Source organism: Sebastes fasciatus, chromosome 22 (assembly GCF_043250625.1).
Source record: "Sebastes fasciatus isolate fSebFas1 chromosome 22, fSebFas1.pri, whole genome shotgun sequence".
NCBI lineage: Eukaryota > Metazoa > Chordata > Actinopteri > Perciformes > Sebastidae > Sebastes > Sebastes fasciatus.
The window spans coordinates 20,883,405-20,899,320 of NC_133816.1; the positions used below are offsets into that span (position 1 = coordinate 20,883,405).

The window sequence follows — 15,916 nt, forward strand, 5'->3', positions numbered from 1 at the left end:
CTTGTGAATGTGGAACTTCGCGAGAATTAAAATTAAATTAATAAGAAAAAAATACATTACTGTCTTTGTCACTGTAATCATAGCAACCAAATATAATATTTCTGCAGGAACCCAGCCTCTCTCTGCAAAACGTTCGACGTCACAAGTGTGCAACGACGGAAGTGGCGTCTCTTTAGTGCGCTGCTCTTCTTTGTTGTTATTGTGCAGATCTCAGGTGATGCTTCAGTCTTCAGTAGAAGTTAAAGCAGATTAGTTTACTCCTGTTTACACCGAGTTATCCGGAACCAACACCGAGTGGACTACAGTAGGACTGGTTCTGGTTCGTATAGCGGGTTTCAGGTCCTCCTTATGGCGAATGAGAGACTGAGAGCTCTGGAGGAGGTGGAGAAGGAGATAGCGATGATCCTGCAGTGCGCTGGTGAGGACACATTACACACAACAACATCATTACACGCTTTATAGACAGCAGAAAGACTCTTTATAGGACCAGCAACACATCATTTCTGACGGCTGTCAGCAGAAAATGTGCCCATCTTTTACTTTTCTTTGACAGTTTAGTGATTATATCATTAAAGCTTCAGTAGGAGGCAAGTTGTTGTCATCATTGGGCTAAACATTCTATAATAACCTTTCTCTGATTGGTTGTTTTGTCTCATCACTACTGCCAGGATATAGCAGGGTCACAACCTTTACTATCAAAAGAGCCGCAAAACAACAATCTGAGATTTCCAGAATAAAGTCATAATATTACAAGAATAAAGTCATAATGTTATAAAGTAGTAATTTTACGTGTTATTTTCTTTTTTTCTCGTAAAGTTATGACTTTATTCTCGTAATATTACGACTTTTGTTTCGTAAAGTTATGACTTTATTCTCATAATATTACGACTTTTGTTTCGTAAAGTTATGACTATTCTCGTAATATTACGACTTTTTTCTCGTAAAGTTATGACTTTATTCTCGTAATATTACGACTTTTGTTTCGTAAAGTTATGACTTTATTCTCATAATATTACGACTTTTGTTTCGTAAAGTTATGACTATTCTCGTAATATTACGACTTTTTTCTCGTAAAGTTATGACTTTATTCTCGTAATATTACGACTTTTTTCTCGTAAAGTTATGACTTTATTCTTGTAATATTACGAGAAAAATTCTCGTAATATTAAAAGGATAAAGTCATAACTTTACGAGAAGGAAAGTCGTAATATTACGAGAATAAAATAACTTTTTAAAATCTTAAATGCTCCAATCTCGCCTACTGCTGCTTTAAATTAAAGATATTAAAATGCATCTATGTTTTTTCAGATGAAATGGTGACATCACAGATTTCGATGTAACAACTCGCATTGCTAACATGTGTGGTCATAATAAAACCGATCTATTATGTTGTTTGCTTCCCTGGCAGGTAATATAGTGCTGGAGCTCTCCAAAGACAAACACAACGCCAGCCTCCTGGACAGACAGCTGGTCCAGTTTCAGAGCTCCGTCAACCGAGTGGAGAACGAACTGAGCGGCCAGATCCGCTACCTCACACAGGTCAAACACACACAGTAGTAGTAGTAGTAGTGTTTTTATTTGTGTTCTCAGTTGTGAAACAGAAAATGTCTGTTTTTATTTTGGATCGACAACGCTTACTTTAAAAGTCTTTTGGGAATTTCCAGAGCCAACGAGCCCTGTCGGACGCCCCGTGATTTGCATAAAGTAGCCTAGACCTCAACTTTATGCAAATGAAGAGCAGACAACGTGACAAACCGTCTCTCGAATCGCGCCGTCACGCTACCAGAATGCATTGCACGGCTGCTTACATAGACAATGAATGGGAAGCGTGGAAAGGACGGAGGCTGTGGACACGTACCTTCAGTTGGTTGCAATCTGCAACCACACCGCTAGATGCCGACAAAACCTACACACCGTCCCTTTTATACTGAAATATCTAGCTCTTAATGTTGCTAAATTAGCAAACATTAGCATTAAACAATTTAATGCTCTTAATTTAATCATAAACACATTGGTTGTATAGATAATATCTATACCCAAAAGTGAAGCCAAAACATCTCGTTCACCGGCTGGTGGCTGTTAGTTTAGGAAGCGCTTGATTTGATATGCAGCAGAGATTTCTATGAGTAGAATGCAGCATTTTAAAACGTTAATATCTCAGGAGATCATGTTCATATAATTGTGCAGCCCTATTTAGACCATAGGAATAACATGTATGAGTTTTGAAAATGGACATAGGTCCCCTTTAAAACTGAAAAGTAGACTATAGGTAATGATATGACATCAGTAGAACAAAGCAGTAATCCTCCCGTCTTTTCCCTCCAGGTAGCCACCGGTCAACCTCACGAAGGTTCCACTTATTCATCGAGGAAGGACTGTCAGATGGCACTGAACCGAGCGGAATATGCCAAGGTCAAACTGGGAGAACTGGGACGGACCTGTGAAGTGATGCTGGAGCAGCAGCAGCAACAACAACAACAGCAGCAGCAGCAGCAACAGCAGCAACAGCAGCAGCAACAGCAGCAACAGCAGCAGCAACAGCAGCAACAACAACAACAGCAGCAGCAGCAACAGCAGCAGCAGACATGAGAGCAGAGATGTGACCGTATCTGCCACCAGCCTAAAAATCTTTTCATAGATCCTTTTTTATTACAAGAAATGTAAAGAAAAACTCTTGTAAATAACTTTGTTTTCCCTCTAAGTGCATTTCTGGGTATATTTTTTGTTGTTTGGTGGTGTTTTTTTCTATTCATGTGACCTTGTAAAGATACCTCTAATACAAATACAAAGACATTTCATACCAAATGTTTCAGCATATGTTTTCAGCACTTGTTGTGATCTTGTGATCTGGCACCCGCATCGTACAGGGAGGAATCTAACAGAGGAAAAGCGACTTCTTTTGTCTTCAAAACCTCAGTGACGTCCGCCAAACTGTCCTCATTAACGCTCAAAGAGGCCCTCTACTTGTCCTGCACGTTCTTAAATCTGGACTCGTTCTGCTTGCTCGACAATATCGTAGTTAATGATGTGCCACGCAGCTGTCCACCGTTCACTGAAGTTTGTAATTTCAAAGCTTTTTGTCATGTTTTACATCAGTTCAAGAAGCATTTGACAAGATATTTGGTACATTTGATTTCATTTTATTGAGTAAAATAACAATACATCCAATGGAGTGTCTTGTAATATGTTCTTTTGTATATTGTGAAGTCTTCAAATGACGTGTTTTTATAAATCTTTGGTTTGATTATAATGTTAATAGCTGTGGTATCTTACACTTATATAGCACACATTTACATCATGGAAAAAATAAAAAAAACATTCATTATCTAAAATCATGCATCTTCATAGATACAAAAACACGAGAGCCTGTTTAGAGCCGAACACTGACTGTGACACAAGAAGGAGATTATAGCCAATGTCAAAATTGGACTTATTAAGTACAGTACTTGAGTAAATGTACTTGGTTACATTCCACCACTGCTGAACACTGGAAGGCCAAAGCTAGATCAAAAAAAAAAATCCCTGGCTGTTCAACAGACATAAAAAAAAAAAATCTGTTTAAATCACTGTTAGTTTACTCCACTGATATGCAAAATACAAAACTATAAAAATAAAATCATTCCTGCTTATTTAACTCTACCGTCTAGCTTGTTCTGCTCCAAATACATTTGATTTATTTCATTATAAAGAGGCTGAAGCTGGGCATACACTGTACCATTTCAGCCCGTTTCTGGCATGAATTTTGAGCGGCACATCTCATTTATAGTCGGACCGAAATTTAAACTTCGTCGGGCGTCGTTTGCCGTGCAGTGTACAGGGGGGGATGAATTTCTGGCGCAGTTGAAGCAGAGCCACGAGCTAATTCCCCAACGTCAGTGCCTTTTTTCTACTGTTTTTACAGTAATCAGAGGAGCAAAACACGGCCGGTCGCAGGAGCCGACCGGCCGTGTGTTTCTTCTATTTTACACGTACAGTGTGGGCACGTAAATCGCGAACTTAGGCTTTACATCGCAAACGATCTACTCGTACAGTAGGAGTAGGAAGTACACAACATTTCTAAAATGGTACAGTGTATGCCCAGCTTTAGGATAAATCAATAGGAAGCAGAGGTTCCCCTGAAGACAACAACTGATCTACCATCAATAGAAAACACCACTTTTATTCCTTTGTGTAAAGGCTAGAATTATAAATCCTGAATCACAGCACCATGTACAACACTGATATCAGCGGAATGAAAAGAGTCAAGCAGCAAACACATCTTGTGCTGTAACTTCACTCAATAAACTGCTGTTAAATTGACACTATATTTACCTGAGTCACTGACCATTGGTACAATTCAAACAGTGGGCCAGACTCAGGAGGCTCTTCTTATTCTTGGGTTGCTCGGGTTGAGGCGTCCTGTAACCTCCCACTCAAGACAGGTATAACCCTGCTAACAGAAGGGGTTGCCCTCATCTTTCGTCCCCGTTAGCCCCAGGCGAGCAAATTCTTCAAACACAAAGTCATCAACCTGAGAGGGGGGACTAAAAAGAGAGAACGTCATCAAAATAAGCTATATATACGTAGATATTACTACAGAAATTAAGGCAAATAGGTATCGGTAAAGATGCTGTAGGTTGGTTCAAGTCTGAAGTCCCACAATCACTATAGGAGTCCAGTAAAGATTCATGTGTATGCAGATGATATGATACTTATCTATACATCAAACCAGCACATACGGGTACTTCGCAAAGTGTCTCTCGCTCTAGTAAATTACGTTGCTACATGATCAGAGGACTCAAATCACAACCTGACACTCTGCAGTCTGGGAGTGAGAAATATAGAGAGAAAAGTTTAGTGTACTTTCTTTATACACACACTTACTTCATCTCAAACTCTATGAGGTTTGTATCCACAGTAGCTTCAGCCTCTGGTTCAACTAGAAACAAGAACACAGTGAGTCATTAAATTACACTCTACTACTAATACTCTCGAATATGTAGGATATTACTACTGACATTCCTGTGATATAACGTCACAATGTCTGCTGTATTAGCCGTGTGTTTACTATGTGTTTATGTGCATATAGAGCGGGGAAGTGAGATCAGATCACAAGTGGTCACTCATGTGGACACGCATTCTAATGCCAGGTTTGAACACGACGTCCTGAAGGCTGTCCGCTTGTGTTCGGATCACTGAGGACGCGTGTTAATACCAGGTCTGAACAGGACCTCTGTGTGTCCTACCTGGCTGTGGTTGGGAGCTGGGCTCCTCTGAAGGTTTGGGATGCATCAGGACAAAAGGAAGTTCCGCCGCAACATCCCTACACACACACACACACACACACACACACACACACACACACACATACAAGATATACAATTAACTCTCTGAACACCCTTGTTACCTGTGAAAAACTTGAGTATGTTCACCTACCCTCCAAGAGACACCACCAGCTTGACTTTGACTCTGTAGGAGACCAGAATCCCCATCATCTCCCTGTTGGTGCCTTCTTTTACTCTGCAGGACACACGCACACAGGTATGAGAGACACAATCCGTCACTATACTGTTCATATCCATGAGTTTGTGTGCTTCTTTGCATTGAAAGTAGACCCTTTTGATGCAGGTGTGTGTTTGTACATAGTGCTGGAGGCCAGGTTGGTGTCTTCATGCTTTAGCTTTCCATCCAGGGCCAGACCTCTCTTTTCCCTGTTGGTACCCAGCATGGGGGTCAGAGTGTAGACCTGGCAGGAGGTGGAGCTGGGAGAAATCTGGTGACTGAGGTTGTGGGTGGGGGGGTAAAGGTCAGGGAGAAAAGAGAAAAATGGGAAAGTTAAAGAGTGATCCATGCTGTTCCTACATACTGAAAGCTTGCAATGAAAACAAAATGAGACTTTGAGCACGAAAATTCATTCTTGACTGCAGAAGACGGCACTAGTGGGATATAAATTCAATACTTCAGGAGGCTGCTAAGATATGTTGATGGTGTTTAATTCCGTTTTCAATTGTGTCTGCATTTGCGTATAAAATTGTGTCATCTGCATACTTGCACATTTGACAATTTATTATGTGCTTTTCATAATTAATATAGATTGTAAAGAGAACAGGATCTAAAATTGATCCTTGTGGAACCCCTTTGTTAATATTGAGAAGTGCGAACATGCTCATAACGGCTAGATGGCCAGGCATGGATGGATTACTAAACGGGTCTACCGGGCAAAGTGTCAAGTGTCAAGGTTCCCCCTGGCCTTCACATACAAAATGTCACTCAAAGAGACCGGCACCAACCAGAAAGAGACTCAAAATGACCACAAAGACACACAAAGCAACTCCAAAGAGACACAAACCAACTACAGAGACACAAAACGACTACAAAGAGATGCAAAGTGACTATGAAAAGGGGCAAAACAACTACAAAGAGACACAGAATGACTACAAAGAGACACAAAACAATTACAAAGAGACTCACAAAGACAATGCAAAGGGTCAAAGCAAATACAAACAGACACAAAACGACTACAAAGAGATGCAAAATTACTATGAAAAGGGGCAAAACAACTACAAAGAGACGAACAGCTACAAAGAGACTCAAAATGACTTCAAATGCACACAAAACAACTACAAAGAGACTCAAAATGACTTCAAATGCACACAAAACAACTACAAAGAGACTCAAAATGACTTCAAATGCACACAAAACAACTACAAAGAGACACAAAATAACTACAAAGAGATGCAAAATGACTATGAAATGGTTGAAAAGAAGGATATCAGTATAGAAGAACTCACTCTGCTTCAACCACAGCAACTGGACACTTGTACTGGGCCGTGGAGAACAGACAGATGTCAGCACACTGACGAACTGAGAGGAGGAGAGGAGAATTATTTCAGTAGTTCCTTTAGCTCTCATCTGTCTCCCAAGTCAGATCACAGGAGATGCAATGCTTGACTTTAACTGTAGCTCCCAATGTTGACTTGAAGTGATAATAACGTGTGTAAGAGAAGGTGGAGTTACCGGATATCTTCACTCTCTTCACACTCTTGGTGGAGTTGTTGGTGACGTGGACGTTGACACTGATGGGCTCGCCGTGGTAGTACAGCTGGAGACAGAGAGAGAGAGACAGGCACTTCTTAGCATAGTGTGTGTCCCAGTCATCAAACAGCACATCAAAGTGTGTGAGCTACTGTACCTCCTTATCCAGCGAGGCCTCCAGGTATAGAGATCTATCGGACATCAGGAAGTTGCGTCTGGTCTCCACCATCGGCTGTGGACCGGGCTTCTCTGGAGCGTACTGAACTTTCCGGATCACCAGTTGCACAGAGTTCCTACACAACACACAGCAGGTTCATATATATATATATATATACATATATATATATATGCACATTGATGGAGATGAGTGTTAGTTTGGCTGTAGTGTCAGATGTCTGAATATGTGTCAAACCTTTGGTGGATCTTCTCGTCCACGCATTTACTACAGAACGCTCGGAGCTCATAGTCCACACCACACGCCTTACCGGTGTCCTCTGCGCCCGGCTGGAGGGTTACTGAGCAAGGCAGGTTCTGGGGGATCTGACACATGTAAAAAACAAGGTGAACTCTACATGGCAGCTCTAGATACATAACAATACTATAATGCTCAAAATATCTTAACCCTCTGAGACCCACAATAGACCCGTTTTTCTCTTTTTTAGGGGATTCTTTAGGGGGCGATAGCAGGTCAACAGTCGATGTCACATAGAAGTGGTGTACATAATCTGAAAGCTGGGAGCCTGAAGATTAATTTGAGATGCAGCTCAGTACTGTGAGTTAAATTGTTCTAGTCATAAATCTAAAATAAACATAATTAGTTCATGTAAGCCTACGGTACACACTCGTCTCCTGAGCGTCTAGCAGCTCAACTATCGAGATTCTAAATAACTGGAGACAAAACTATATTTTTCTACTCCACGTAGATCATAAACCCTTTAACATAATATCATAATGATAATGAGAAAAGTAGACGTTATGGTGCTGACATTAACGGCAGCTCCCTCGTTCACTTGTATAAAGTTACAGGCCAGTCTTGCCCTGTCCAATGTGGCGCCCACTTTGACGTATCGCTGCAACGAGCTGAAGCGTCCAATGCGGCGTCTATGTATATATGTCTATGGTAGAGGCTGGGTACGCTGGTCTGTAGTAGTGTCAGAGTGAAGCAGAGGTCGTGGTGTTTGTGTTTAGAAGTCTTACGGTGAAGTGGAACGGGTGGGCATGCTGACCCAGCTTCTTCATCAGCCGCTCCTGCAGCCGGCTCAGAGGCATCTTTTTCTTCTCTACGGGAGGGAACACCTGGATGGTGCTGACGTACAGATCCTTCCGGAAGGAAAGGCCCAGGACATCCAGGTCCTCCCGACCGTAACGAAACGCACAGTTCAGAGTCACGTACACTGGGGACGGACGAAGACACCGATTGAATGGATGGTCAATCACTCATTAAGTCGGTTACAGTGCGTCTTCCTTCAGGCTGTCTTACCGTTTCGATCTTTCAGGTACTCTGGGTCTACAAGGAGCACTCCGTCTGCAGAACACAGAGGAATCAGTGTTATTCCATATAATGTCCCCAAAAGTGACCTAAGTAAACATAAACATGTGCGTACATGCCTGCGTGTGTGTGTGCGTTTCGACTCACCTACTGGATCCACGTGGTCTAAGTGATCAACAAAGTCACGCTTGCCGAGATAAACGGTGAGCTGTGGAAAGAAAGAGAGTGATTATTAGGATAATAATCTACAACAGGAGGTGTTCCAGAGAGGAAGAAACACACACACACACACATATATCCTACCTTGCAGTTGGGGCTGGACTTCTTAAAGACTCTGTAGAAAGAGCGAGAGCATATCTTATTAACAGTGTGCGTATGTAAAACTCAAATTTGGGATTAATTTGTATTTTTTAATGCTATCATATGAGCAACCAAATAAAAGGAGCATGGTCACTTCAGGGTCAAAGTTCATCCCTCTTGCCCTCATGATAGAATGACAACCAATACATTTATAGAACGGCAAGATCTTCAGCTCGTCATTGGTGCCATGACCTAACCTAAAACATGACAAACCTCCAACGCCGGTCAGTAACACTAACGCTGGTCACATGACCACTACAGGGACAATATTTGTACATTGTCTTTAGTTTCAGAGTAAACAAGTGAAACATGTTGTAGTCAGAGTGTCTGGGATGGACAACAACAAGCTGTTAGAGAAGGAACTGTAGCTCTCATTACACTCCGATACACACTGATGGCACCGTATAATCACGTCACATTTCCTGTCCTTCACACTCACACTCATACACACACACACACTCACACACACACTGCAGCAGTAAACCAATGCTTGAGTTTGGTGTAAACACAAAGTGAGCAGTTAGAAAGCAGCAGTGGTGGCTGACAGTACAATGAACTGTAGGACAGGAAGGTCAGCATTAAATGAGTATAAACTACAACTGTTCTGGAGTCTCACACAGCGTCTCTAAACTGATCCTGGATGACATTTACTCTCAACAGCCTCTATACGTGCAGCAGAACGGAGCGGATTCAGCGACAGTATGGTGCTCGTGTGCCTGATCAGATTACAGTACACACAGTAAGGACCAGTTCGGATCCTGAGGGAGACATCAGTCATTATTACAACAGCACTTAACAACGAACAATAGGAGAAAATATTTTTAGAGAAACACACTCGAGGAACTATTCATTTTAAGGAAATCTCCACCCTCTGATTCTCTCAGTGTTAGATATCATCAACGAGGCTAGACTATTTGTATGGGAACAATCACAGGTCATTTCAGAGAGAGAGAGAGAGCGTTCCTATTGGCTCAACGGGGGGGCAGCTGTCAATCACTCGCAAACTCCAATCAAACGGTCAAACCGAGAGTTGTGCAGAGGCAATACAAATGCTCCAAATTATGGAAGACGGAACCTGCCAAAATTGAAAATAGATGGATAAATAAATAAATTACTCAAAATATAAATAAATATGTCATTAAATGCAGCAAAAGTAATATTAAAAAGAAATGCATAAAGAAATGTAAAAAGAAATGTGTAAAGAAATGAATACAAAAATAAATACATTCGGGGAAATAAATGCAAAGGGAAAATTGTGCATAAATAAAAACATATTTAAAAATAAATATAAAATAAATAAATAATAAAAAAATGAATAAAAATATATACATAATTAAATAAAAGGGACAATTAAACATAGAACAAATAAATGCATAAATACATAAATAATTAAATGCAAAATAAATGATAAATGCAAAAATAAATGCAAAATAAATTCAAAAATTAATAAAAATAAATGCATGCATTTGAAAATAAATGCTAAAATAATTAAAAAAAATGCAAAAGAAATGATGAATGCAAAAAGCAATTAAAAAGAAATGCTAAATAAATTTTAAAAATAAAAAATAAAATAAATACATAAATAAATAAAAGGGAAAATTAAACAGAAGAGTAAATAAATAAATAAGGGAATAAATACAAAGATAAATGAAAAAAGAATGTAAATTTTTTTTATCACATTAATTAATGGCTACATTTATTTTTAATATTATTTTTGCTACATTTAAAGACATATTTCTTTATTTTTTCAGTCATTTATTTATTGATTCATTTATTTTTGGCAGGTTCCGTCCTCCATAAATCTCGCATTAAACACCTTTGAAATCAAGTATATTAGGGGTTAAATTCAGAGTTTGCTCACAGTCGGTGTTGTGGAGAGTTGAGAAAGCCGGTCAAAAGCAAAGCAGAGAGAAAAGAGCAGAGTGTCTGTGCTGAAGCTAAACAGGAAGAGGGTGAAGCGTATTCCAGGAAATGTGGCCAGTGTTCGACCAGTAATGTGTTTCCCAGGAATTATTATATTGTGACCAAGTGTTGAGACTAATCAGCCAATCAGTCTATGTTTACGACCACAAACTGAAAACGGTCTTTATAATGTACATTATTGTAGAAAAAGACTGCTACAGGCCTACGAGCAGAGCAGACCATTCAGGACGTGTCTGCTTTGAGTTTTTTTGCACACTGCAGCAGTTTTAAAGACATTAGCATGTCCCTGTCCAGGAATGTGCTGCACTTTTACATTCTGAGGAAAGAAAACAGAGGCAAAGAACAAAATGCACATCCTGATTATCAACAACATTACTTCCTTAACACGGGACATGTGAACCCCTTCCTGTCAACCCGTTATCCTAAAGGCAACATGTAATCATAATAAAACTCAGCAGGGCATGGAGCTACTGCGGTCAGCACTAAGGACAGGATACATCACCACAATATCATTTAAATGTTGCTCAAACTCTACTGTTTTAGCCACAAGTGGAATTACATGGAAAACAAAACAAATGTTGGGAGTTTTGATTGATAGATTTGGAAATGATCCAACTGCCTGGCAGACTTTGACCTCCAAAAGATGCTCATTTTTTCCACAACACAAGAAATAATCAGAGTCTTATGACGGAGTATTAGGGCCACATTGAGGGGAAAATTAATAAATCTGAGATTTCAAGAATAAAGTCGTAATATTATGAGAATAAAGTCATAAGTTTATGAGAATTTTTTTTTAATATTATGAGAATAAAGTCCGAAATTTACGACAAAAAAAGTCGTAATATTATGTGAATAAAGTCATTACGTTTGTGATAAAAGTTATAATATGAGATAAAAGTCAGAAATTTACGAGAAAAAAGTCGTAATATTATGTGAATAAAGTCATTACGTTTGTGATAAAAAAGTTATAATATTATGATAATAAAGTCATTAAGTTTATGAGAAAAAAGTTGTAATATTTATGAGAATAAAGTCATTACTTTTGTGATAAAAAAGTTATAATATGAGAATAAAATCAGAAGTTTACAAGAAAAAAAAGTCGTAACATTATGAGAATAAAGTCAAAAGTTTACGAGAAAAAAAGTTGGAATATTATGAGAATAAAGTCATAAATTTATGAGAAAAAAAGTTGTAATATTAAGAGAATAAAGTCATTAACTTTACGATAATTTTTTTTTTTAAATTGACAAACATTATATGTGTGATTCATGGCGCAATTTAAACGGGATAAAAATAAATATTTATCTCTCTGTTGACTTCCTGTCATATTATTTTCCCATAATAAGGTCCCATGGTGGTTCGGACCGGAAGGGGCGGGACTTCCGGTCTCTCTCTGTATCCAACCGGATGTTTAAGTTAAACTGCAGCTTGTAAAACAGAATAAAACGCTAAAAACGCCTAAATAAAACACCTGTGGCTTCAACAAAGTTTAACTTCTTTCTTATACAACTTATATATACCTTGAATAATCATTTAAGTGAAAGAAAAAGCGATTATTACTCTATTTAGATGCAAAAACTCCCACATACGCCCCGTTTTCTCCTATGAGGAAGTTACGCCAGACTCCGTTAAAAAATGTAAACATTTAACAGCAAATTCACTCTGCTCAACATCTGCACACACGACAGACACGACTTTACACTTGTTTGTATTTCTTGGCATCCACTCTTCAATTCGGCATTACCTTTAATCTATATTTATTCATGTATTTAAGAAAATGACGTGTTTTTTAAAGGGGCTTTTGGTTAGTTCCCCTTTTTCGCTCCTCACGAGTTAACGGAGAGAAGCTGCGACTTCTATTATTCTCCCGTCTTGTGACACTGACAGTACAGATTATTAGACAACTTGACACTAGATGTTTGTCTTACCTTGTCCCCGCTTTGTCCCCTTTGTCCCCCATCTCCTCAGAGCTGTGTGGACACTAGTAGTCTGATATAAGCTGCAGGTCTGAGGTCTGTGCTGCTTCAGAGTGTTGTTGCTGCTGCTGCCTTTTGGAATAATTTCCGCCCGTTAGAGCAGTTTAGGGACAAAAACCACGCCTACATGTTATATGATGAACACAAACCCAACCAAACAAGATACACCTGCAGATCGGCATGCGTAAAGCCTCTCAGTACATTTCTGAGGTACTTGTACTTGCACCAAGTGGTGGAAGAAGTACTTTACTTAAAGGTCCCATATCGTGCTCATTTCCAGGTTCATACTTGTATTTTGTGTTTCTACTAGAACATGTTTACATGCTGTAATGTTAAAAAAAATCTTTATTTTCCTCATACTGTCTGCCTGAATATAACTGTATTTACACTCTGTCTGAAACGCTCCGTTTTAGTGCATTTCAACGGAATTGCGTTGCTAGGCAACTGTTGTCGGTCCTTATTTACCTCCTGTCAGCTGATGTCATTCACATTAACTGCAACAGGAAATAAACTGGGACACATTTAGAATGTTTATGTTTAAAACCATGTAATGGTCTAAATATTGTATATTTGTGACATCACAAATGGACAGAAATCCCTAACGGCTTGTTTTAAACGCACAATTTCTGAATACGGGCTGTGTGTGTTTGTCCATATATTGAGCGTTTTGATAGTTTAACAGTATTTATATAGCACTTATACCTACTTTATAATATAAAAGACATGCAAATCTCACTTTTTACAATATGGGACCTTTAAAGCTGCAGTGGGTAGAAATGGAGCAAATCTGATTTTAAAAAAAGTTATATTTATAAATATTTTTAATTTTTATGCGTATTTCTCGCCTCGAATGCTTTCAGAATCATCCTGTAGAGTACTGCTTAGTCAGATGTTTACGGAAAAAAAATTCGTAATATTATGAGAATAAAGTGATGTTGTCAAACCGAGTATTTTATTTGAAAGGAGTGGCAGGAAGTGGGCCCTGTGTGGGAGTGTCCCAGGGTGCCATAGTGGACATAGTGAACGCCTTGTATGCGGCTTTCACAGCGAGACTGAGCTGACCCAACCGCAGGCTGCAGAAAAACATGTTAAACCTGTTAATTCTCTCTTCTCTTTAACCGGTTGTTCTTGTTATGTGTTGACCGTTAACCGGAGTCATGGCTCACCGCTCCCCCGTGGTCGCTCTCCCTACGACAAACTGTGACTTTCTTGACTTTCTTGACTTGCAAAATCATGTTTTAAATTGACAAGTCGTATTATTATGAGAATAAAGTCATAAGTTTACGAGAAAAGTCATAAATTTACAAGAAAAAGTCATATGTTTATGAGAAAAAAAGTCGTAATATTGTGAGAATAAAGTCATAACTTTACGAGAAAAAACGGTGTAATATTACGAGAATAAAGTCAGAAGTTTACGAGAAAAAAAGTCGGAATATTACGAGAAAAAAAGTCGGAATATTATGAGAATAATGTCAGACGTTTATGAGAAAAAAATCGTAATATTATGAGAATAATGTCAGACGTTTATGAGAAAAAAGTTGTAATATTATGAGAATAATGTCAGACGTTTATGAGAATAAAGTCAGAAGTTTACGAGAATAAAAGTCGTAATATTATGAGAATAAAGTCAGAAGTTTACGAGAAAAAAAGTTGTAATATTATGAGAAAAAAAGTCGTAATATTATGTGAAAATGTCGTAATATTATGAGAATAAAGTCAGATGTTTACGACAGAAAGTCGTCATATGAGAATAAAGTCATAATATTATGAGAATAAAGTCAGAAGTTTATGAGAAAAAAGTCGTAATATTATGAGAAAAAAAGTTGTAATATTACGAGAATAAAGTCATTAACGTTCCGTGAAAAAAGCCGTAATATTATGAGAATAAAGTCATATGTTTACGAGAAAAAAAATCGTAATATTATGAGAAAAAAAGTCGTAATATTATGAGAATAAAATCATAATATTTTAAAAAATTACGTTTTAAATTGACAAACCGAGTATTTTATTTTGAAGAGTGTGGCAGGAAGTGTGGGCCCTGTTTGGGAGTGTCCCAGGGTGCCATAGTGAACATAGTGAACGCCTTGTATGCGGCTTTCACAGCGAGACAGAGCTGAACCAACCTAAAAGTTGTAATATTATGAGAATAAAGTCATTTGTTTTACGATAAAAAAAAAATGCAATATGAGAATAAAGTCAGAAGTTTACGAGAAAAAAAGTTGTAATATTATGAGAATAAAGTCAGAAGTTTATGAGAAAAAAAAGTCGTAATATTATGAGAAAAAAAGTCACAAGTTTACGGGAAAAAAAGTCTTAATATTACGAAAAAAAGTCTTAATATTACGAAAAAAAAGTTGTAATATTATGAGAATGAAGTCGTAATATTATGAGAAAAAAAAGTAATACGTTTATAAGAAAAAAAGTCGTAATATTACGAGAAAAAAGTCATAATATTACGAAAAAAAAGTTGTAATATTATGAGAATGAAGTCGTAATATTATGAGAAAAAAAAGTAATACGTTTACAAGAAAAAAAGTCGTAATATTACGAGAAAAAAGTCATAAGTTTACGAGAAAAAGTCCTCATATGAAAATAAATCATAATATTATTAGAATAAAGTCAGAAGTTTACGAAAAAAATGTCGTAATATTACGAGAATAAAGTCATCAACTTTCCGAGAAAAAAAGCCGTAATATTATGAGGATAAAGTCAGATGTTTACGAGAATTTTTTTTTTAATATTCTGAGAAAAAAATCATAATATTATGAGAATAAAATCATAATATTTAAAAAAATAATGTTTTAAATTGACAAACCGAGTATTTTATTTTGAAGAGTGTGGCAGGAAACGTGGGCGAATGTTTACGAAGAAAACAGTCTTAATATTATAAGAAAAAAAGTGGTAATATTATGAGAATGAAGTCATAATATTATGAGAATAAAGTTTACGAGAAAAAAAGTCGTAATATTACGAGAATAAAATCGTAATATTATAAAAAATTTATGTTTGAAATTGACAAACATCATATGTGTGATTCATGGCGCAATTCAAATGGGATAAACAAAAATATTTATCTCTCCCCGTTGACTTCCGTTCATATTTTTTTTCCAAAATAAGGTCCCAAATTGCAGGACATGATTGAAACTTCATATTA

General features: G+C 37.8%; 2 protein-coding genes across 2 annotated transcripts; one reads left to right on the forward strand and one right to left on the reverse strand.

Moving 5' to 3' along the window:
- Positions 1-150: 150 nt before the first annotated feature.
- On the forward strand, positions 151-3,168 carry med11 (mediator complex subunit 11). Its single transcript, XM_074624016.1, has 3 exons — positions 151-418; positions 1,409-1,539; positions 2,326-3,168. The coding sequence occupies exons 1-3, from the start codon at positions 349-351 to the stop codon at positions 2,587-2,589; spliced, it is 465 nt and encodes a 154-aa protein (XP_074480117.1). The 5' UTR covers positions 151-348; the 3' UTR covers positions 2,590-3,168.
- arrb2b (arrestin, beta 2b) lies at positions 3,120-12,865 on the reverse strand. Its single transcript, XM_074624013.1, has 14 exons — positions 12,715-12,865; positions 8,807-8,837; positions 8,651-8,711; positions 8,495-8,539; positions 8,212-8,408; positions 7,427-7,554; positions 7,172-7,307; positions 6,997-7,081; positions 6,771-6,843; positions 5,622-5,759; positions 5,416-5,499; positions 5,226-5,302; positions 4,864-4,918; positions 3,120-4,523 (listed from the first exon to the last, which is right to left on the reverse strand). Exons 1-14 carry the CDS (start codon positions 12,744-12,746, stop codon positions 4,433-4,435), a joined length of 1,233 nt encoding a protein of 410 aa, XP_074480114.1. The 5' UTR covers positions 12,747-12,865; the 3' UTR covers positions 3,120-4,432.
- Between the last annotated feature and the right edge of the window lie 3,051 nt (positions 12,866-15,916).

What these genes read in the sequence shown, in the direction of transcription:
- arrb2b (XM_074624013.1), bottom strand. Translation starts at nt 12,746, where the DNA reads ATGGGGGACAAAGGGGACAAAGCGGGGACAAG. An exon ending in AGTCCAGCCCCAACTGCAAG is followed by an intron (nt 8,712 to 8,806) that starts GTAGGATATATG and finishes TTCTTTCCACAG; the next exon opens with CTCACCGTTTATCTCGGCAA. An exon ending in CAGCTCCCAACCACAGCCAG is followed by an intron (nt 4,919 to 5,225) that starts GTAGGACACACA and finishes TCTTGTTTCTAG; the next exon opens with TTGAACCAGAGGCTGAAGCT.
- med11 (XM_074624016.1), top strand. Translation starts at nt 349, where the DNA reads ATGGCGAATGAGAGACTGAGAGCTCTGGAGGAGGTGGAGAAGGAGATA. An exon ending in GATGATCCTGCAGTGCGCTG is followed by an intron (nt 419 to 1,408) that starts GTGAGGACACAT and finishes CTTCCCTGGCAG; the next exon opens with GTAATATAGTGCTGGAGCTC. An exon ending in AGATCCGCTACCTCACACAG is followed by an intron (nt 1,540 to 2,325) that starts GTCAAACACACA and finishes TTTTCCCTCCAG; the next exon opens with GTAGCCACCGGTCAACCTCA.